The 21983-nt window shown below is 45.3% G+C and overlaps 1 protein-coding gene across 3 annotated transcripts in view; it reads left to right on the plus strand.

The window, feature by feature from the left end:
• The window catches only part of pphln1 (periphilin 1), a 221779-nt gene that overhangs the window by 6166 nt on the left and 193630 nt on the right, over positions 1–21983 (plus strand). For all 3 annotated transcript variants that reach the window (XM_072484379.1, XM_072484381.1, XM_072484380.1), the window contains exons 2-3: positions 11399–11499; positions 21001–21204. In XM_072484379.1, the coding sequence (XP_072340480.1) occupies positions 11422–11499; positions 21001–21204 (282 nt within the window). In that variant the 5' untranslated portion in view covers positions 11399–11421. The remainder of the gene's footprint in view (positions 1–11398; positions 11500–21000; positions 21205–21983) is intronic.

A 21983-nucleotide genomic window follows, 5' to 3' on the forward strand; every position in this document is an offset into this window, starting at 1 on the left:
ACATGAATTGGACATTCTGAATTCTCCCTCTGTGTACCCAAACAGGCGCCGGAATGTGGCGACTAGGGGCTTTTCACAGGAACTTTAGTACAGTGGTAATGTAAGCCTACTTGTGACAATAATCAAGATTATTATCATAGAATTATCATAGAATTTACAGTGCAGAAGGAGGCCATTCGGCCCATCGAGTCTGCACCGGCTCTTGGAAAGAGCACCCTACCCAAGGTCAACACCTCCACCCTATCGCCATAACCCAATAACCCCACCCAACACTAAGGGCAATTTTGGACGGATATAGGGGGAATGTCAGAGGTAGGTTCTTTACCCAGAGAGTAGTGGGGGCATAGAATGCACTACCTGTGGAAGTAGTTGAATCGGAAACATTAGGGACCTTCAAGCAGCTATTGGATAGGTACATGGATTACGGTAAAATGATATAGTGTAGATTTATTTGTTCTAAAGGGCAGCACGGTCGCATTGTGGATAGCACAATTGCTTCACAGCTCCAGGGTCCCAGTTTCGATTCCGGCTTGGGTCACTGTCTGTGTGGAGTCTGCACATCCTCCCCGTGTCTGCGTGGGTTTCCTCCGGGTGCTACGGTTTCCTCCCACAGTCCAAAGATGTGCAGGTTAGGTGGATTGGCCATGATAAATTGCCCTTCGTGTCCAAAATTGCTCTTAGTGTTGGGTGGAGATGTTGACTATGGGTAGGGTGCTCTTTCCAAGAGCTGGTGCAGACTCAATGGGCCGAATGGCCTCCTTCTGCACTGTAAATTCAATGATAATCTGAGATTAATCTAGGACAAAGGTTCGGCACAACATCGTGGGCCGAAGGGCCTGTTCTGTGCTGTATTTTTCTATGTTCTATGTTTTTCTATGTTCTATGTTCTACACCGTACGCCTTCTTAACAACCCTCTCAACCTGAGTGGCAACTTTCAGGGATCTATGTAAATGGACACCGAGATCTCTCTGCTCATCCACACTGCCAAGAATCTTACCATTAGCCCAGTACTCTGTCTTCCTGTTATTCCTTCCAAAATGAATCACCTCACACTTTTCTGCATTAAACTCCATTTGCCACCTCTCAGCCCAGCGCTGAAGCTTATCTATGTCCCTCTGTAACTTGTAACATCCTTCTGCACTGTCCAAAACTCCACCGACTTTAGTGTCATCTGCAAATTTACTCGCCCATCCTTCTACGCCCTCCTCCAGGTCATTTATAAAAATGACAAACAGCAGTGGCCCCAAAACAGAGCCTTGTGGTACACCACTCGTAACTGGACTCCAGTCTGAACACTTCCCATCAACCACCACCCTTTGTCTTCTTCCAGCTAGCCAATTTCTGATCCAAACTGCTAAATCTCCCTGAATCCCATGCTTCCGTATTTTCTGCAGTAGCCGACCGTGGGGAACCTTATCAAACGCTTTACTGAAATCCATATACACCACATCTACTGCTTTACCCTCATCCACCTGTTTGGTCACCTTCTCAAAGAACTCTGGTTTATGAGGCACGACCTACCCTTCACAAAACTGTGTTGACTATCCTTAATCAAATTATTCCTTTCCAGATGATTATACACCCTATCTCTTATAAACCTTTCCAAGATTTTGCCCACAACAGAAGTAAGGCTCACTGGTCTATAGTTACCAGGGTTGTCTCTACTCCCCTTCTTGAACAAGGGGACAACATTTGCTATCCTCCGGTCTTCTGGCACTATTCCTGTTGACAAAGATGACTTAAAGATCAAAGCCAAAGGTTCAGCAATCTCCTCCCTAGCTTCCCAGAGAATCCTAGGATAAATCCCATCCGGCCCAGGGGACTTATCTATTTTCACCCTTTCCAGAATTGTTAACACCTCCTCCTTATGAACCTCAAGCCCTTCTACTCTAGTAGCCCGAATCTCAGTATTTTCCTCAACAACATTGTCTTTTTCCTGTGTGAATACTGACGAAAAATATTCATTTCGCACCTCTCCTATCTCCTCGGACTCCAAGCACATCTTCTCACTACTGTCCTTGACTGGCCCTACTCTTACCCGAATCATTTTTTTATTCCTGACATATCTATAGAAAGCTTTAGATTCTTGATCCTACCTGCCAAAGACTTCTCATGTCCCCTCCTGGCTCTTCTTAGCTCTCTCTTTAGATCCTTCCTAGCTAACTTGTAACTCTCAAGCGCCCTTACTGAACCTTCATGTCTCATCTTTACATAAGCCTCCTTCTTCCTCTTGACAAGTGTTTCGACTGCCTTAGTAAACCACGGTTCCCTTGCTGAACCTGGCTGCTGCTGCCTTCCCCTGGTGAGCCATCTCCCCCAACAGTATCCAAAGCAGTATATCTGTTTTGCAGGGAGATGACCGTAGGGGACACCTGCACTGCCTTCCTACTCTTGCTCTGTCTTTTGGTCACCCATTTTCTGTCTCCCTCAGTAACTTTCACCTGCGGTGTGACCAACTCGCTAAACGTGCTATCCACGACGTCCTCAGCATCGCGGATGCTCCAAAGTGAGTCCATCCGCAGCTCCAGAGCCGTCAAGCGGTCTAACAGGAGCTGCAACTGGACACACTTCTTGCATGTGAAAGAGCCAGGGACAGTGGACGTGTCCCTGAGCTCCCACATCGCACACGAGAAGTATGACACGGGTCTGGGATCTCCTGCCATGTCTTAACCCTTAGGTAAACTTGTACAACTACAATTCCAAAAAACGAAAGAAAAAATAAATAAATTAGACAATGAAAAGAAAAATTACTTACCAATCACTTACCAGGGATAAAAAGCACATCTCTCCATGTAACTACATTTCTACTTCCCTGATACTGGTCTAGTAAATCTTCTGTGCATCCTTTGGATACCATGCTCCAGTTAGGGCCTAAACAGTGCTTTGTAAGGTGTCGTATAACTTATTTGCTTTTTTCACAAACTCTTTTATCTGTTTATAAAACCAAATATTCAATATGCTTTTTAACTATCTTCTCTATATGTCAAGGCATTTCTGGTTTGGCACCCCTTATTAAAATTGTACCATTTTATATGCCTCCCATTCTTCCTGCCAAAATGCATCACTTTACACTTCACTGCGTTAAATTGCATCGTGTGTCCATCCATTTCACCAGTCAGCCTCTCTCCTCCTAAAGTCTGGAATTTCTAATCTGACATTTTAATGTCTTCCTTTACATCCAGGAATTATTAAAAATGTAATAAATAACAATCAAACATGCAAATGATAAAGTAGAGGTGCAGTGAATTTGAATTCATTCAAAAAGCCTGTTAAAATTCTTAAAATACTAAAGAATGTTGGCTGGATCTTGCCAGACAATAGTGCTGGCGGGATCTTCCGATCCCACTGACAGCGCATCCTGCCTCACGTTTTCCAGAGGTGAGGGATGCATTCATAGAACATACAGTGCAGAAGGAGGCCATTCGGCCCATCGAGTCTGCACCGACCCACTTAAGCCCTCACTTCCACCTTTTCCCTGTAACCCAATAACACCTGACCTTTTTGGTCACTAAGGGCAATTTACCATGACCAATCCACCTAACCTGCACATCTTTGGACTGTGGGAGGAAACTGGAGCACCCGGAGGAAACCCACGCACACACTGGGAGGATGTGCAGACTCCGCACAGACAGTGACCCAAGCCGGAATCAAACCTGGGACCCTGGAGCTGTGAAGCAATTGTGCTATCCGCAATGCTACCGTGCTGCCCTTCCATTATTAGATTCTCAATCCTTTCTACATCTACCCTATCAACACCCCTCAGGATTTAAAAGGTTTTGAACAAGTTGCCTTTTACTCTTCTAAACTCATACAATAAGAAGTCTTACAGCACCAGGTTAAAGTCCAACAGGGTTGTTTAAAATCACTATGCTCCTTCCTCAGGTGAATCTGAGGAAGGAGCTGTGCTCTGAAAGCTAGTGATTTGAGGCAAACCTGTTGGACTTTAACCTGGTGTTGTAAGATTTCTTACTGTGCTCACCCAAGTCCAACGCCGGCATCTCCACTAATACATGCCTAGTCTCTCCAACTTTTTTCTTGTAAGACAACCCGCCCACTCCTAGAATTAATCTAGTTAGCCTTCTGTGAACTGCTTCTAAAGCATTTGCATCTTTCGTTAAATAAGCAGAACAATACTGTGCACAATACTCCAGATGTGGTCTCATTCATGCCCTGTACAAATGAAGCATAACCTCCTGACTTTTGTTATCAATTCCCCGCAAAATAAATGGTAACATTCTATTAGCTTTCCTATCAATGTCAGCGCGGAACGGTAGCACATTGGTTAGCACTGTTGCTTCACAGCGTCCCAGGTTCTATTCCCGGCTTGGCCACTGTTTGTGCGGAGTCTACATGTTCTCCCCGTGTCTGCGTGGATTTTCTCTTGGTGCTCTGGTTTCCTCCCACAAATCCCAAAGATGTGCTGTTTGGTAATTTGGACATTCTGAATTCTCCCTCCGTCTATCCAAACAGGCACTGGAATGTGGCGAATAGGGGCTTTTCACAGTAACTTAAATGCAGTGTTAATGTGTGCCTACATGTGACAATAAAGCTTATTACTGATTACTGTGGATCTGGAGATACTAGTCCAGTGACATTACCACTACTCCACCATATCTCTCAATTAGGTCATTCTATTTCATCATTGATGTGTGTCTCCAATTTTATTTCCATCACATAGCTAACCAGGAATTTGTCCTGCTTGTACTGTCTGATATTAGTGTATCTTGGAAGGATTTGCTGATTGATACTCAAACCTGTGTGATCATGTTATGAATGCACTTCCTTCGCTGTCAAGTCTTGGAGTAGGACTTGAACCTGAAGATTCTGGCTCCAAGGCAGGAACGCTCCCCACCCCACTGCACCCTTGATTTATTTATTTGAATATGTTACATTTTCTCAGATATTTGTAAAACTGGGTATTTTAATTTTCTTTGGGGTGGCACAGTGGTTTGCACTGCTGCCTCTTGGTGCCGAGGATCCGGGGCGCTGTCCATGTGGAGTTTGCAAATTCTCCCCGTGTCTGCATGGGGTCTCACTCCCACAACCCAAAAAGATGTTCAGATAGGTGGATTTTTTTTTTTTTAAAAGCCATAAAACATAGTACTTCAACAGGGAGCTTTATATTTTCACAACAGTTAGAACTAAAACCCACAGACAACTAAACCCCAGACCTAAGCCCAACTTGTAAACCATTCAACCCCAACAAGAACAGATGCAAACATGATCAAGGAACCAAAACAATTCCACATATGAACATGCCCACACTCTATATCCAAAAAGCTCAATCACGGTGGCACAATGGTTAGCACTGCTGCCTTAGCGCCAGGGATTCGGGTTCAATTCCCGCCTTGGGTGACTGTGTGAAGTTTGCACTTTCTCCCCATGTCTGCGTAGGTTTCCTCCAGGTGCCCCGGTTTCCTACCACAGTCCAAAGATATGCAGGTTAAGTGGATTTGCAATGCTAAATTGCCCCTTAGTGTCCAGGGTGTACAGGTTAGTTATATTTACGGCTACAGGGCGGGGAAGTTGGTCTAGCTAGGGTGCAGTGAGTCGGTGCAGACTCTATGGCTTGAATAGACTCCTGCACATTAGGGATTCTATGACCCCGCGTCCAGCCTATGCTTCTTTGCAAAGGAATCCACCTCTACCACCTCAAAGGTCATGCCGGGTACACCACCTCAAACTGGACTCTGTATTTGTACAGGGCGACTTTGGCTTTATTGGACATGGCATGCTTCTTCGCCAGCTCCACTCCCACATCCTGGTAAAACCTGATGCTGTGGTTTTCCGATGCTCCTGATGCTCCCTCACCCATCTCAGGACCTACTCTTTTTTTTTTTTGAGCTGTGAAACGTCATAAGTCCTGCTCGAGGTGGTTGATCAAGAGGAGGCTTCTATCAGCGGTTGCCTCCTGGAATGGTTCTTCAAATCATTCACTTTGTCCTGAAGTGCTTTTTTTTGCATTGGCCATCAGAGATATCTCTCTTTCAGAGAGGCAATATGGTCACTATGCCTCGAAAGGGCCACCTCCATCCCAGAGACTGCCTCCGCCATTTTTTCCACCGAATAGCCCCGAGAGGCCTCCAACTCTTTTGCCAAACTTCTACTTTCAGCCATTTTTTTCTGGGCATTTAACCAATGCAGGTTCCTTATCCTATTAAATGTGTGGCTTTTTAAACAAATATACCCCTTGAAGCGAAGCGAAAAGGGCTAAAAATTGCAGTATCACAGAACATAGAACACAGAAAATACAGCACAGAACAGGCCCTTCGGCCCACGATGTTGTGCCGAACCTTTGTCCTAGATTAATCATAGATTACCATTGAATTTACAGTGCAGAAGGAGGCTATTCGGCCCATTGAGTCTGCACCGGCTCTTGGAAAGAGCACCCTACCCAAACTCAACACCTCCACCCAACACCAAGGGCAATTTTGGACACTAAGGGCAATTTATCATGGCCAATCCACCTAACCTGCACATCTTTGGACTGTGGGAGGAAACCCGAGCACCCGGAGGAAACCCACGCACACACTGGGAGGATGTGCAGACTCCGCACAGACAGTGACCCAAGCCGGAATCAAACCTGGGACCCTGGAGCTGTGAAGCAATTGTGCTATCCACAATGCTACCGTGCTGCCCTTAAGAACAAATAAATCTACACTATATCATTTTACCGTAACCCATGTACCTATCCAATAGCTGCTTGAAGGTCCCTAATGTTTCCGACTCAACTACTTCCACAGGCAGTGCATTCCGTGCCTCCACTACTCTCTGGGTAAAGAACCTACCTCTGATATCCCTCCTATATCTTCCACCTTTCACCTTAAATTTATGTCCCCTTGTAATGTTTTATTCCACCCGGGGAAAAGGTCTCTGACTGTCTACTCTATCTATTCCCCTGATCATCTTATAAACCTCTATCAAGTCGCCCCTCATCCTTCTCCGTTCTAATGAGAAAAGGCCCAGCACCCTCAACCTTTCCTCGTAAGACCTACTCTCCATTCCAGGCAACATCCTGGTAAATCTTCTTTGCACCTTTTCCAAAGCTTCCACATCCTTCCTATAATGAGGTGACCAGAACTGCACACAGTACCCCAAATGTGGCCTTACCAAAGTTTTGTACAGCTGCATCATCACCTCACGGCTCTTAAATTCAATCCCTCTGTTAATGAACGCGAGCACACCATAGGCCTTCTTCACAGCTCTATCCACTTGAGTGGCAACTTTCAAAGATGTATGAACATAGACCCCAAGATCTCTCTGCTCCTCCACATTGCCAAGAACTCTACCTTTAACTCTGTATTCCGCATTCATATTTGTCCTTCCAAAATGGACAACCTCACACTTTTCAGGGTTAATCTCCATCTGCCACTTCTCAGCCCAGCTCTGCATCCTATATGTCTCTTTGCAGCCGACAACAGCCCTCCTTACTATCCACAACTCCACCAATCTTCGTATCGTCTGCAAATTTACTGACCCACCCTTCAACTTCCTCATCCAAGTCAGTAATGAAAATCACAAACAGCAGAGGACCCAGAACTGATCCCTGCGGTACGCCACTGGTAACTGGGATCCAGACTGATTATTTGCCATCCACCACCACTCTCTGACTTCTGTCGGTTAGCCAGTTCGTTATCCAACTGGCCAAATTTCCCACTATCCCATGCCTCCTTACTTTCTGCAGAAGCCTACCATGGGGAACCTTATCAAATGCCTTACTAAAATCCATGTACACTACATCCACTGCTTTACCTTCATCCACATGCTTGGTCACCTCCTCAAAGAATTCAATAAGACTTGTAAGGCAAGACCTACCCCTCACAAATCCGTGCTGACTATCCCTAATCAAGCAGTATCTTTCCAGATGCTCAGAAATCCTATCCTTCAGTACCCTTTCCATTACTTTGCCTACCACTGAAGTAAGACTAACTGGCCTGTAATTCCCAGGGTTATCCCTAGTCTCTTTTTTGAACAGGGGCACGATATTCGCCACTCTCCAATCCCCTGGTACCACCCCTGTTGACAGTGAGGACGAAAAGATCATTGCCAACGGCTCTGCAATTTCATCTCTTGCTTCCCATAGAATCCTTGGATATATCCCGTCAGGCCCGGGGGACTTGTCTATCCTCAAGTTTTTCAAAATGCCCAACACATCTTCCTTCCTAACAAGTATTTCCTCGAGCTTACCAATCTGTTTCACACTGTCCTCTCCAACAATATGGCCCCTCTCATTTGTAAATACAGAAGAAAAGTACTCGTTCAAGACCTCTCCTATCTCTTCAGACTCAATACACAATCTCCTGCTACTGTCCTTGAGAGGACCTACCCTCGCTCTAGTCATTCTCATATTTCTCACGTGTAAAAGGCCTTGGGGTTTTCCTTGATCCTACCTGCCAAAGATTGTTCATGCCCTCTCTTAGCTCTCCTAATCCCTTTCTTCAGTTCCCTCCTGGCTGTCTTGTATCCCTCCAATGCCCTGTCTGAACCTTGTTTCCTCAGCCTTACATAAGTCTCCTTTTTCCTCTTAACAAGACATTCAACCTCTCTTGTCAACCATGGTTCCCTCAATCGACCATCTCTTCCCTGCCTGACCGGGACATACATATCTGGTCAGACAATCTACATACTGTGTTAGAAAAGCTTCCTGGACACACTGCACAAACACCACCCCATCCAAACTATTCGATCTAAAGAGTTTCCACTCAATATTTGGGAAGTTAAAGTCACCCATGACTACTACCCTGTGACTTCTGCACCTTTCCAAAATCTGTTTCCCAATCTGTTCCTCCACATCTCTGCTACTATTGGGGGGCCTATAGAAAACTCCTAACAAGGTGACTGCTCCTTTCCTATTTCTGACTTCAACCCATACTACCTCATTAGGGTGATACTCCTCGAACTGCCTTTCTGCAGCTGTTATACTATCTCTAATTAACAATGCCACCCCCCCACCTCTTTTACCACCCTCCCTAATCTTATTGAAACATCTATAACCACTGACCTCCAACAACCATTTCTGCCCCTCTTCTATCCAAGTTTCCGTGATGGCCACCACATCGTAGTCCCAAGTACCAATCCATGCCTTAAGTTCACCCACCTTATTCCTGATGCTTCTTGTGTTGAAGTATACACACTTCAACCCATCTCCGTGCCTGCAAGTACTCTCCTTTGTCAGTGTTCCCTTCCCCACTGCCTCATTACACGCTTTGGCGTCCTGAATATCGGTTACCTTAGTTGCTGGACTACAAATCCGGTTCCCATTCCCCTGCCAAATTAGTTTAAACCCTCCCGAAGAGTACTAGAAAACCTCCCTCCCAGGATGTTGGTGCCCCTCTGGTTCAGATGCAACCTGTCCTGCTTGTACAGGTCCCACCTTCCCCAGAATGCGCTCCAATTATCCAAATACCTGAAGCCCTCCCTCCTACACCATTCCTGCAGCCACGTGTTCAACTGCACGCTCTCCCTATTCCTAGCCTCGCTATCACGTGGCACCGGCAACAAACCAGAGATGACAACTCTGTCCTGGCTTTTAACTTCCAGCCTAACTCCCTAAACTTGTTCATTACCTCCACACCCTTTTTCCTACCTATGTCGTTGGTACCAATGTGCACCACGACTTCTGGCTGGTCCCCTTCCCCCTTAAGGATCCTGAAGACACGATACGAGACATCCCTGGCCCTGGCACCTGGGAGGCAACATACCTTCCGGGAGTCTCGCTCGCGACCACAGTATCTCCTATCTATTCCCCTAACCATTGAATCTCCTACAACTATTGCTTTTCTATTCTCCCCCCTTCCCTTCTGAGCCCCAGCGCCAGACTCAGCCAGAGACTTGGCCACTCGGGCCTTCCCCTGGTAGGTCATTCTCCCCCCCCCCCCCCAACAGCATCCAAAATGGTATACTTGTTTTGAAGGGGAACGGCCACGAGGGATCCCTGCACTGTCTGCCTGTTTGTTTTTTTCCCCCTGACTGTAACCCAGCTATTCTTGTCCTGTACCTTGGGTGTGGTTACCTCCCTGTAACTCTTCTCAATCACCCCCTCTGCCTCCCGGATGATCCGAAGTCCATCCATCTTCAGCTCCAGTTCCCTAACACGGTCTTTGAGGAGCTGAAGTTGGGTGCACTTCCCACAGGTATAGTCAGCGGGGACACCGGTGATATCCCTCACCACCCATATCCTACAGGAGGAGCATGCAACTGGCCTAGCCTCCATCCCCTCTTACCTGACAGAATATAGCTGCCCTATGGACTAACTAGATCTCCGCCCTCCGACTCTGCTCCCAGTCAGCTACACTTTCTGTAAACTCCTGGCTCTCTTCGCACTCTTTGTGGAAATGTCGGAAACAAAATGAAAGGAGCACCTTACTCCCTCCTCACCTAACTCCCTCATCACCAAACTCTTACTATAGCACTCAAAATGCACCAAATTCAGCACTCCCTCGTCACCAAACTCTTATTATAGCACTCAAAATGCACCAAATTTAGCACTCCCTCGGTCACCAAACTCTTACTATAGCACTCAAAATGCACCAAATTCAGCACTCAGTGCAAACAAAGTCTGCACTGTAGTGGATCACTTTTATACTGTGAATCTGTAAACTGGCCTAATCCAATTAACTAATTAACAAGCTCCTGCTGCAAGTGCCTACAAGTAGAAGCTTGTTTAAAGCTGATTGAAAATTCGCGGGAGCCACCTTGTGCGTGTCTTTCCCCTACATAATGCCACTGGAAGTCCCTTGATTAAAACCTTTAAGATCCTGAGGGGTATTGACAGGGTAGATGTAGAGAGGATGTTTCCTTTTGTCAGAGAATCTAGAACAGAGGGTCACTTTTTTAAAATAAGGGGTTGATCATTTGATCAGTGTTTTCTGAGGGTCACGAGTCTTTGGAACTCTCTGCTTCAAAAAGCAGTGGAAGTAGAATTTTTGTATATTTTTAAGGCAGAGCTAGATAGATTCTTGATTTAACAAAGGGGTTAAAGGTTATTGGTGGTAGGCAGAATTTGTGTGGGTTGAGGTTTCAATCAGATCAGCCATAATATTGAATGGGAGAGCAGGCTCGAGGGGCTGAGTGGCCTCCTCCTAATTTGCATGTTCGTATTTTGTTTGTAATAAAATTGCACTTTCACAAATATTGTAGCTCCAAATTGTTGCTTATTTACAAAAATCCCGAATGTTTTACCTTGGACGTAAAAGAAAAATTACAATTTGATGTGCATTTTTGGTGCTAAATAGTCTGCCTTGCTAGACTCGCTGTGACATACAAGTAAATAAATGACTTTTTAAAATATTTTACTTAAATATTTTTTACTTGATGCAAAACATTTTATATGATGCAAAACAGGACAATTGGCAATCTTGTAGCAAGTGTCACTTCTTCACTGTTTTTCTTTTACAGCTGAGCATCATACATCGGAGGGAATGTGGTCTGAGTCGCAATCACAATGTGGTGAAAGAAATCAACGGGGCCGCTTGCATCCCGAAAGAACACAACATGCAGTATGTTTAATTGTAACTTCAGTTGTTATTGTATTCTCATTTTTCTCCTGTCCTTCCTTAGTCAAGTTCTAACATACCTGGTCCTAAATAGTAAAATGCTGACATCTTATTCTATTCAAGAGTCATCGCATCTACAATAGATTCAATTCATGCGCATTTATTTTTTTCTCCAATCCCCTTCTCCATATTACAGTTTTTTGTGCTGGTGCCACTTGGATGAACTCGGATAATTTGGTTGAACCAAGGAATCATCTTGCTTTGAAAGCCATTTTGTGCATCTTGAATTGGGCAGCACAGTAACATGGTGGTTAGCACTATGGCTTCATAGCACGAGGGCCCCAGGTTCGATTCCCGGCTTGGATCACTGTCTGTGCGGAGTTTCCCCGTTCTCCCTGTATCTGCCTGGGTTTCCTCCGGGTGCTCTGGTTTCCTCCCACAAATCCCGAAACATGTGCTTGTTAGGTGAATTGGACATTCTTAATTCTCACTCTGTGTACCCGAACAGGTACCGGAATGTGGCGACTAGGGGCTTTTCACAGTAACTTCATTACCGTGTTAATGTAAGCCTACTTGTGACAATAAAGATTATTATTATCAAGCTGTTGGATTCTTTCAATATCCCAACTGGTTCACTCATGTCCTTTTGGGGAAGAGAACCTGTCCTTAACCAGTTTGAACTAGATGTCTTCAGTTTCACAAAATAGCTAACTCTCAACTACCCTCTCAGGTGGCTTTGCAAACCACTCATTTCACTCATTTGTATCAAACTGCCACAATGGAATGCTGTAGTTCAAGAAGGTGGCTCATCACAGAAAGAAATAGAGCCAGAAATAGTAAGATCTCAGTGGGGTCAGACAACGAAGGATCCAATCGGGTCTAAGTTTTGTTTTAAAGTGAAAATGCGTCAGACCTGCCTCAAACTCTGGACTAAACACAAGGTGTTCAGAAAAGATGGGAAAAACGAGTGCAAGGGTCGAAGAAGGCTTGATTCAAGAGAATATTGCAGTTCCAGCACTGGCCATAATTTTCCAATCCTCCTGAGATATAGGGGTGATGCCAGTGGAGTGGAAAATTCCAAATGTTGCACCCTTGTTAAAAAGATTTTTTTTTACATTTAGAGTACCCAATTATTTATTTCCAATTAAGTGGCAATTTAACATGACCAATCCACCTGTTCGATTCCCTGCTGGGTCACTGTCTGTGCGGAGTCTGCACATTCTCCGCGTGTCTGCGTGGGTTTCCTCCGGGTGCTCCGGTTTCCTCCCACAGTCCAAAGACGTGCAAGGACTGGCCATGCTAAATTGCCCTTAGTGACAAAAAAAAGGTTAGGAGGGGTTATTGGGTTACAGGGATAGGGTGGAAGCTTAAGTGGGTTGGTGCAGACTCGATGGGCCGAATGGCCTCCTGCACTGTATGTTCTATGCACCTTGCGCATCTTTGGGTTGTGGGGGTGAAACCCACGCAGACATGGGGAGAATGTGTAAACTCCACACGGACAACTGTGGTTCACAGTTCGCCATTCAGAAAGTAGAAAGTAAACATTAAGAATCTCTTCCTATGGGTTCCTCACCACTGTCCCTGTCGCCACTTCTCTAGTCTGTTCTCTGAGACAAACTTGTCTGCGTCCGCAGGGGCCATGAAGAAGTGCTCCCTGCCTTGTAACGTGACCCAGAGCTTGGCTGGGTACACCATCCCAAACATTACACCGTTTTTGTACAGCGCAGCCTTCACCCTATTAAATTCTGACCGGTGCTTGGCCAGGTCAGCTCCAATGTCCTGATAAATCCGGAGGAAGTTTTTGTTTTTTCTCACCCAGCGCAGGATTCGTTCCCGGTCCACCTTAGTGATTATTGCTCTTGGCCGTTCCCCGATTTTGGACTTTGAAGTGACCGGTTCGCTCTGTCGATTTCTGGTGGGTTAGGGAAGCTATCCCTTCCCACCAGGTTGCCCAGCATTTGGGCTACATAGTCTGTGGGGTTCCTACCTTCGATTCCCTCTGGTGGGCTCACGATTCATAGGTTTTGACGCCTCGACCGGTTTTCCTGTTCCTAGATTTTCTTTCCCCGCGACCAGCCTCAACACCTCCTTCTCCAGGACGATGATGCGGTCGCCCTGGTCTGTTGCTCTTTCCTGCTCTTTGATCGTTTCCTCTTGGGCTTCCAGTCGCCTTTTCACTAATCTCGGGCCACCTGCATGTTCGCCAGAGCTTCACCGCAGCTTGATGTCCAATTTTGTCTCTTCCCGATGCTCTCTCAATTCTCTTGAGAGAAACATCCTCCACCTATCCCTGGTATAGGGGCGCTTCTCATGCAGTGGGCTGGTTCCTCTCGCTCTGACGAGGCCCAAGTTTCGCCACCTCCCGCGTTGGCCGTTGTTTGTCCAGGCCTTTTTCGTTCCTGTTTTTTTATGCGTCCTCTGGAATGGCTACTATTTGGCATTTTTTTTCTTCTTGTGTTGTTGGTAGTGGTAGGGGGGGTGGGCTTTTTGGTTGTCAGCGGGCTTTTTCAGGTGAAAAGAGCTTATTTTTCAGGTTCGTGGGAGAAGAGCTACCTGATGTGTGACTTCTCAGCACATCCCCGTCACTGGAAGTCCCTTAAGGACATAGTTGATAGGCTGAGACTGCAACAGGTAGTGAGGGAACTAACAAAAGGGCAAAACATACTTGACCTCATTCTCACCAATCTACCTGTCACTGATGCTTCTGACCATGATGGCATTTTCAGGATGGACACCTGCAACTAGTGAAGTACCACAGAGATCTGTGCTGGGGCCACAATTATTTACAAAATATATATTAATGACTTGGATGAGGGAAGTGAATGCACTATCGCAAAGTTTGGGGATGACAGAAAAATAGGTAGGGAGGCTAGTGGTGAGGATGACAGTCTACAGAAGGATGTAGACTGATTTGGTGAGTGGGCAAAAACTTGGCAGATGGAATATAATGCAGGAAAATATGAAGTTATGCATTTTGGTAGGAAGAATAAAGGAGCTGAATATTATTTAAATGGAGAAAAACTGCAGAAAGGTGCAACACAGAGGGATTTGGGGGTCCTCGCACAGATATTACAAAAATCTAGCATGTAAGTTCGGCATGTAATTGGGAAGACAAATGGAATGTTGCCATTTATTTAAAAGGGAATGGAGTGTAAAAGTAGGGAAGTTGTGTTAAAACTATACAAGACACTAGTTAGAAAACTAGTGAACAGTATTGGTCTCCTTATCTACGGAAAGATATATTGGCATTTGAGACAGTCAAGAGAAGGTTCACTAGGTTGATCCTGGGTATGGAGGCATTTTCTTATGAGGAGAGATTGTAGGTTGGGCCTGTACTCATTGGAGTTTAGAAGAAAGAGGCAACCTTATTGAGACATAGGATTCTCAGGTGGCTCGACAGTGTCGATGCTGAGAGGATGCTTCCCCTTGGGGGAGAGTCCAGAACCAGCGGCATAAAGACAGATGAGGAGGAATTTATTTTCTCAGGATAGTGAATCTGGAATTCTCTGCCGCAGAAAATTGTCGAACCTGGGTCATTTGTTTAAAGCTGCGATTAGACAGATTATTAATCATAAGGGAATAAAGGGATCAACCATGATCTCATTGAATCACTGAGCCGAATGGCCTACTTCTGCTTCAATGTTTGATGGTTTTGTTTGAGTGTAACCACCGTACAGTCCTTGTGGAGAAATGGTCTTGCCTTCTCATGGAGGATACCCTCCATTGTGTTGTGTGGCACTCGCACTGTGCATTTCCTTTTAACAGATCCAGCAACTCAAGACTGGGGATCTTTGAGTTGCTGGCAGCATTCAGCAGCAGAATTGTACTCCGCCAGAATCTGTAAACTCATGGCACGCACATTACAACAAAAAGGGATCAATCCTCGTTCAATGAAGAAAAAAGGAGCGCATGCCAAGAGCAACACCAGGCATACCTAAAATGAGCTGTCAACCTGATGATGCTGCAACACAGGATTGGTTCCGTGCCAAACAGCAAGTAATAGCATGAGCTACATAACTCCACAACCAATGGATCAAATCTAAGCTCCGCAGTCCTGCCACATCCAGCCGTGAATGGTGGTGGACAATTAAATGATTCACTGAAGGCGGATGGTCCACAAATATCCCCATTCTCGATGATGGAGGAGCCCAACATATCAGTGAAAAAGATCAGGCTGAAGCATTCGCAATGACCTTCAGCCAGGAGTGCTGAGCTGATGATCCATCTTGGCCTCCTCCGAAGAGGAGGAGCATCACAGATGTCAAGTGTTCAGCCAATTTAATTCGCTCCCATGTGATAATTGAGAAGACTGAAGGCCCTGGATACTGAAAGGGCTATGGGCCCTGACAATCCAGAACTTGCCGCGCTCCGAGACAAGCTGCTCCAATACAGCTGCAACCTGCATCTACCCGGCAATGTGGAAAATTGGCCAAGTATATTCTGTATGCAAGAAAAGGAACCAATCCAACCCGACCAATAACCACCCCCACGGTATATTCTTGATTATCAGTAAAGTGACGGAAGGGGTCATCAACAGCGCGATCAAACGGCACTTAGTCAGCAATAACCTGCTCACGGATGCTCAGTTTGGATTGCGCCCCGGTCACTCGGCTCCAGACTTGGATAAAAGAGCTGAACACAGGTGAGGTGAGAGTGACTATCATAGAAGTCATAGAAGTTACAGTGCAGAAGGCAGTCATTCGGCCCATCGAGTCTGCACCGGCTCTTGGAAAGAGCACCCTACCCAAGCCCACACCTCCACCCTATCCCCATAACCCAGTAACCCCACCCAACACAAAGGGCAATTTTTGACACCAAGGGTCAATTTAGCATCGCCAATCCACCTAACCTGCACATATTTGGACTGTGGGAGGAAACCGGAGCACCCGGAGGAAAACCATGCACACGGGGAGAACGTGCAGACTCAGCACAGACAGTGACCCAAACCGCAAATCGAACCTGGGACCGTGGTGCTGTGAAGCAATTTTGCTAACCACTATGCGGCTGACTATCCTTGACATCAGGGTAACATTTGGCAGTGTGGTATTAAGGAGCCCTAGCCAAACTGGAGTCGATGGGAATAGGGGGAAAACTCTCCGCTGGTTGGAGTCATACTTGGCACAAGCGAAGATGATCGTAGTTATTGGAGACCAATCACCTCAGTTCCAGGATATCACTGCAAGTGCTCTTCAGGGTAGTGTCCTAGGCCTAACCATCTTCAGCTTCTTTATCAATGACCTTCAGTCGTAAGATCAGAATTGGCATGTTCGCAGATGGCTGCACAATGTTCAACACCGTTTCCAACTCTTCAGATACTGAAGCAGTCCATCTCCAAATGTGGCAACTTGGATAGTATCTAGGCTTCGGCTGACATGTGGAAATAAACATTCGCACCACACAAGTACCATGTAATGACCATCTTCAAGAGAGGATCTAACCATCTCTCAACATTCAATGGCATCACCATCGCTGAATCCCCCACCATTGATCAGAAAAATAATTGGACTAGCCAAATAAATACTGTGGCTATAAGAGCAGGTCCTGCGGTGAACAACTTGCCTCCTGACTCCCCAAAGCCTGTCCAGAAGTGTGATGGAATACTCTCCACTTGCCTAGATAATTACAGCTCCAACAACACTGAGGCTCAACACCATCCAAGACGAAGTTCCCGCTTGATTTATACCCCTGCCAACGATGCACAGTGACAGCAGTGTGTACTATTCCCCCTCCAGAATCTTCCCCAGCACTCGCCTCATAAACACCACAGCGTCCCAGTTTGGAGCATAGACATTTACCAAAACCACCGGCATCCCCTCCAGCTTCCCACTCACCATCACAATCCCCCCTCCCCCTGGCCGAATCTGCCACAATGTTCCCCACCTCAAACGCCATCTGTTTGTTACCAACACCACCACCCCTTCGTCTTCATGTCCAGTCCCAAATGGAACACCTGCTCTACCCATCCTTTCCTCAGCCTTCTGATCCCCTATCTTTTAAATGCCCTTCCCTGCCAATCAACTATATCCCTTCTTGGGCCTGCTCACCCTCGGATGTCCACTATTATCACTCCCTTTCCCGCTGTGTCATTTAAGAAATTCATCAATCCAATGCCCTTCAATACTTCCTCCAGACTCACTGGAGACCCCCAACTCCTCCTGTCTTTCTCTCTCACCACAAACTGAACAGACTGCCCATTAAGAATGCCAACATGGCTGAACTATTCTCCCGGGGCACTGACTTATAGAGATTCCTGTAAAAAGTCTCAGCAACTGCATTGGCTTACTCGGGGCGAAAACCAAACTGCCACCTTGAGTTTATAAGCCACCTACCACCTCAGCTGGTGGGCTAAAAGACGGTTGGCCTTTTCCCCATACTCCATTTATAAAAAAACCAAAAAACTTTTGAGTGCCAGAACTAGCTCATCCCTCCCCCTGTACCACTGACGTACCTGCTAAAGACCTACCAACTTGCCATTAGGATCTGCCATGGTCCTAGTGGCCGGAAAAGGACCCATTTATTAACTAAAATCGCTGCACCTCGAGCCCGTCCATCAAAGCCCAAATGGTTCTAGGTTCACCCACCCCTTCCGCAGCCTGATCTGGTCCTTTTACCCGCAAATAGGTCGCCAGCAAAAACACCATATCAGCTCTTTTATTCTTTAGTTGAGCAAAAATCTCAACCTTTTTACCGGGGCCCCACGTTTGTGCAAAATGTGTGGTAGGATTTAGACTCTCTATCCCCTCCGGCAACCCCACGGCTCTCGGGTTCTGTGAACTAGAACGATTCTCGACGTCGTTGACCTTGGCCTTCAACCTCCTGTTCTCACCAACGCTATTTCTGCCCCCATCGAAGCAAGCGACTCAGTGTCACGTCAGTACTTTTTTTCATACCTTCTAGCACCTCGCCATGTATTTTCACCGATATAGCAGATTTTTCCAGTTTCACCCGGACAGGGCCCAGGGCTTTCTCAAATGACTTACGCAAGTTCTATGCTCTCAATTTCCACTGTTTGTCAAAGTGAGCGTCAATTCCTCGGCCACTACACTAGCCAGCATGTCCGCTGTTATTGGTGAAGTCGCTGCCGTCGTCACAGCCTCCCCCATTTTTTCCACTGAGTTGCTGCATGACTCTTCCAAATCAGTTGACAAAGTGCTTTCTGTTGGTCGTTTATTCCCTTTTTCGGCATTAGAACGGCTTAAGGATCCTTTAACTCTACAAGAAACGTTTTATGCGTAAATAAGAATGGGCGAATAGGGCTCTAATGTAAGGATCCTGCTGGGAGCTGCCTAGTGAGCATCCTCTCCTCGTATGATGTCACTGGAAGTCATCAATTTCATCAGTTATATGGGATATGATTAAGGAGAAGGAGTGGACCATTCATCCCCTCATGCCTGCTCCGCCATTTAATAAGATCATGGCTGACCGGACATGTCCCACACTATTCAGCTGCCTTCTTTATAATAAGCCTATTAATATCTATTGCGCACATTAACAATCTAGAAGTTCACACCATCCTCTTCATTCATTGTCATATGGGTGCACAAAAGCCCCTCCAGGGACGTTCATTGTTTTGTGTTTGAAATATTATCATAGACGGGTGGCACTATGATTCAGTGGTTCGCACTGCTGTCTCACAGCGCCGAGCACCCAGCTCCGGGTCACATGTCCGTGTGGAGTTTGCACATTCTCCCCATGTCTGTGTAGGTCTCACCCCCATAACCCAAAGGTAGGTGAATTGGCCACGCTAAATATTCCCTTAATTGAGGGAAAAAGAATTGGGTACGCCAAATTACTTTTTTTTTAAATTCAGAAATTTTTAAAAAAGAAAATTACCAAAGACTTTAATTGCATTCCATCAGTCGTGCATACTAGTACCACTGTGAATCTTGCCTTTTCATGTCTTGTCGTTTTTCTTAGAACTGCTAGGGCGGCACGGTGGCACAAAGGTTGGTACTGCTGCCTCACGGTGCTGAGGACCTGGGTTCGATCCTGGCCCCAGGTCACTGACCTGTGGAGTTTGCACATTCTCCCCGTGTCTGCGTGGGTTTCACCCCCATAACCCAAAGATGTGCAGGGTAGGTGGATTGGCCACACTAAAATGACCTTTTAATTGGAAAAAAAGTTTTGGGTACTTGAATTTTTTTTTAAAAGCACTGTTTTTGAACCTTTCCACTCTACAATTCAGCGGCTGGGCATTTTGAAGTTCATCAGTATTTCATCCACGTTGCCAGTATAACTTAATATGTTCTTGTGTTTTTGCCACTGTCTGAAGAATTGCCATAAACTGGTCAGTTTGGCGTAGCGGGCTAATTCTCTTCTCCCACAACACTGACTTTCGTACTTTAAAATGGCTATACTAAGTGGCAGTTGTTCTGAAATCTTCACTGGGGTCTGATTTGGCTCCTTAAGTGCGCATTTCCGGTGATGTTGTAACCATTCCGCCGATTTTTGATGACCAAGTCAAATACATGCTTCTCAAGGTCAGGCTGGTGGCTGGGCTCTATACTGACGGTTTGGGACATCTTCGTTAGCATTTCTTCCTCCTAACATCATTGCACTAGTTTTTTCACTAACAGTAAATTCTCTCACTACAGCACAGTTATTTAACGAGTTAGCAAGTGTTGCAACTCTTAGCTTGAAAACAGCTTCATACTTCATTCATTTTGCCAGAGACCCATTTCTGTTCATCACTTGCTACATCATGCGTGGTCTGCTCTGTGCAAGTATAAGCTCCCATTCATCTTTTTCATAATGCAGCCGATACTGCCTGGTTGATCCCATGCACAATTGAAGATAAGTATTCAAGAAGATTGGCACACACAGGATATAACTGTTATCATAAGTTCTGGAAACTGGGGATCTCAAACTGCAGACCTTTATCCACATGCCAGTCAATAGGGACTTGCTTCTAATTTTATGCTGGTAGTAAGTGGAGAATTTTGTTATGTGACTGGATTCTACCCGCAATAAACCAGTGTCAGCCTATTCTGAATGAAACTCAGGTGGGGAGAGCTGATCTAAATGTCTGCACGGTTCAGAACTGATTCGCACAGCTAGTTCCACATTTGGTCAGTGCTGATAACCAATGTTGGAGTCGCTTTCATTCAGGATACATAAAAATTGGCGTCAGTCTCTCTACAACATGGAGAATAAGGCAAACTCTTAATTTCTGATTGTTGTCCAGTGACCACTGCTAGGACTGTGAGTGAGCACGAATGAGCCAAATTTCTCTCCTCTGTTGAATAGTCCCCCGGCACTCAATTTTAGTTAACTCATTTGTTCTCTGCCAGTATGGCAAAGCTGGTTAATTACTTATTGTCCATAAGTTAAAATATTTTACAAAAGTAGCAGTCAGAATGTTAAATTATTGATGTTTCATTTGCTTTAATACGTTATTAGATTTATATTCTTCAGCAATGTGTGTATAAGTTGAGAAATTCTCATTGTGACAATATAATGTTACTCTGGTATTGTGCCACAGTTACTTTGAACCTTATTTCCTAGGATGCACCTGAATTTCAAAGAACCGTGCAAGTGATGCCGAGGAGACAGGATTATGACCATGGTGGTGATGGAAGAAGAGGAGGAAGCACAAGCCGTGAATATAATTATTACAATCATTCCGAGGAGTATCGAGGTTATCCTGCTGACAGTCGGGATTATGGATATGGCCGAAGGTTTGATCCGTCACCCAAAACTGGCTCCTGGGTAAAGATGACCCTTTTCTATCCCCCTCTCCACCCCCTGCTTGGTTTTTCAAAATGAATGAACAATAAATATACTAATACCTGTTTTTTTTTAATAAATCTGTAGTTTCTATGATCCCTATGCTTTGTTTAGTCAGCATGCTTTGCAATTGTGTCGTGTAAAAGGTGAACCATGTTGAAATTTCTTTTCACCACTATTTGGTTTGGATGGTCATGTGATGATTGGTGGCATCCTTTCTTTGACTATCTCCTTAAGCTCTTATTTATCTGTACTAATGTACATCTCTCTAGTTTTTGACATGATAACAGGTAAATAAACTTCAGAAATACTTCAATGTGTGTTCCAGGGCATTGTTTCTCTGTTCATTTTTGAGTTTAAATTTTAATCGCTACTTATTTCCTTTCGGTGCAAAGACAACTTGGATTGGAAAAGCAGAAGGTAGCCAGCTGGAGACTTTGGTGGGTTCTGCTGCCATATTTATAAATTGATGAGCAAAGAAAAATGTACGGGGTGGTTCCCAGAACATAAAACTGGTGGGGTGGTTCTCCAATTATAAAATAAAGAACCGCCCCCCATACACAACAAAGTACTAAGGGCATTACACCCCCGGGATAGTGTGCGGTCAATTTTAGCCCACTTGACATGGCGTTGCCCTTATTTATTAATAAATAATTTTTAGAAAAACACCCAAAGTCTTTGGTCCTTAGCTGCCCAATAACTGCAATCACGAGGTTTGTAAATTTAATCACAATTACGTCTACTAATAATAACTATAATTA

Source organism: Scyliorhinus torazame, chromosome 19 (genome assembly GCF_047496885.1).
Source record: "Scyliorhinus torazame isolate Kashiwa2021f chromosome 19, sScyTor2.1, whole genome shotgun sequence".
Classification (NCBI taxonomy): Eukaryota; Metazoa; Chordata; class Chondrichthyes; order Carcharhiniformes; family Scyliorhinidae; genus Scyliorhinus; species Scyliorhinus torazame.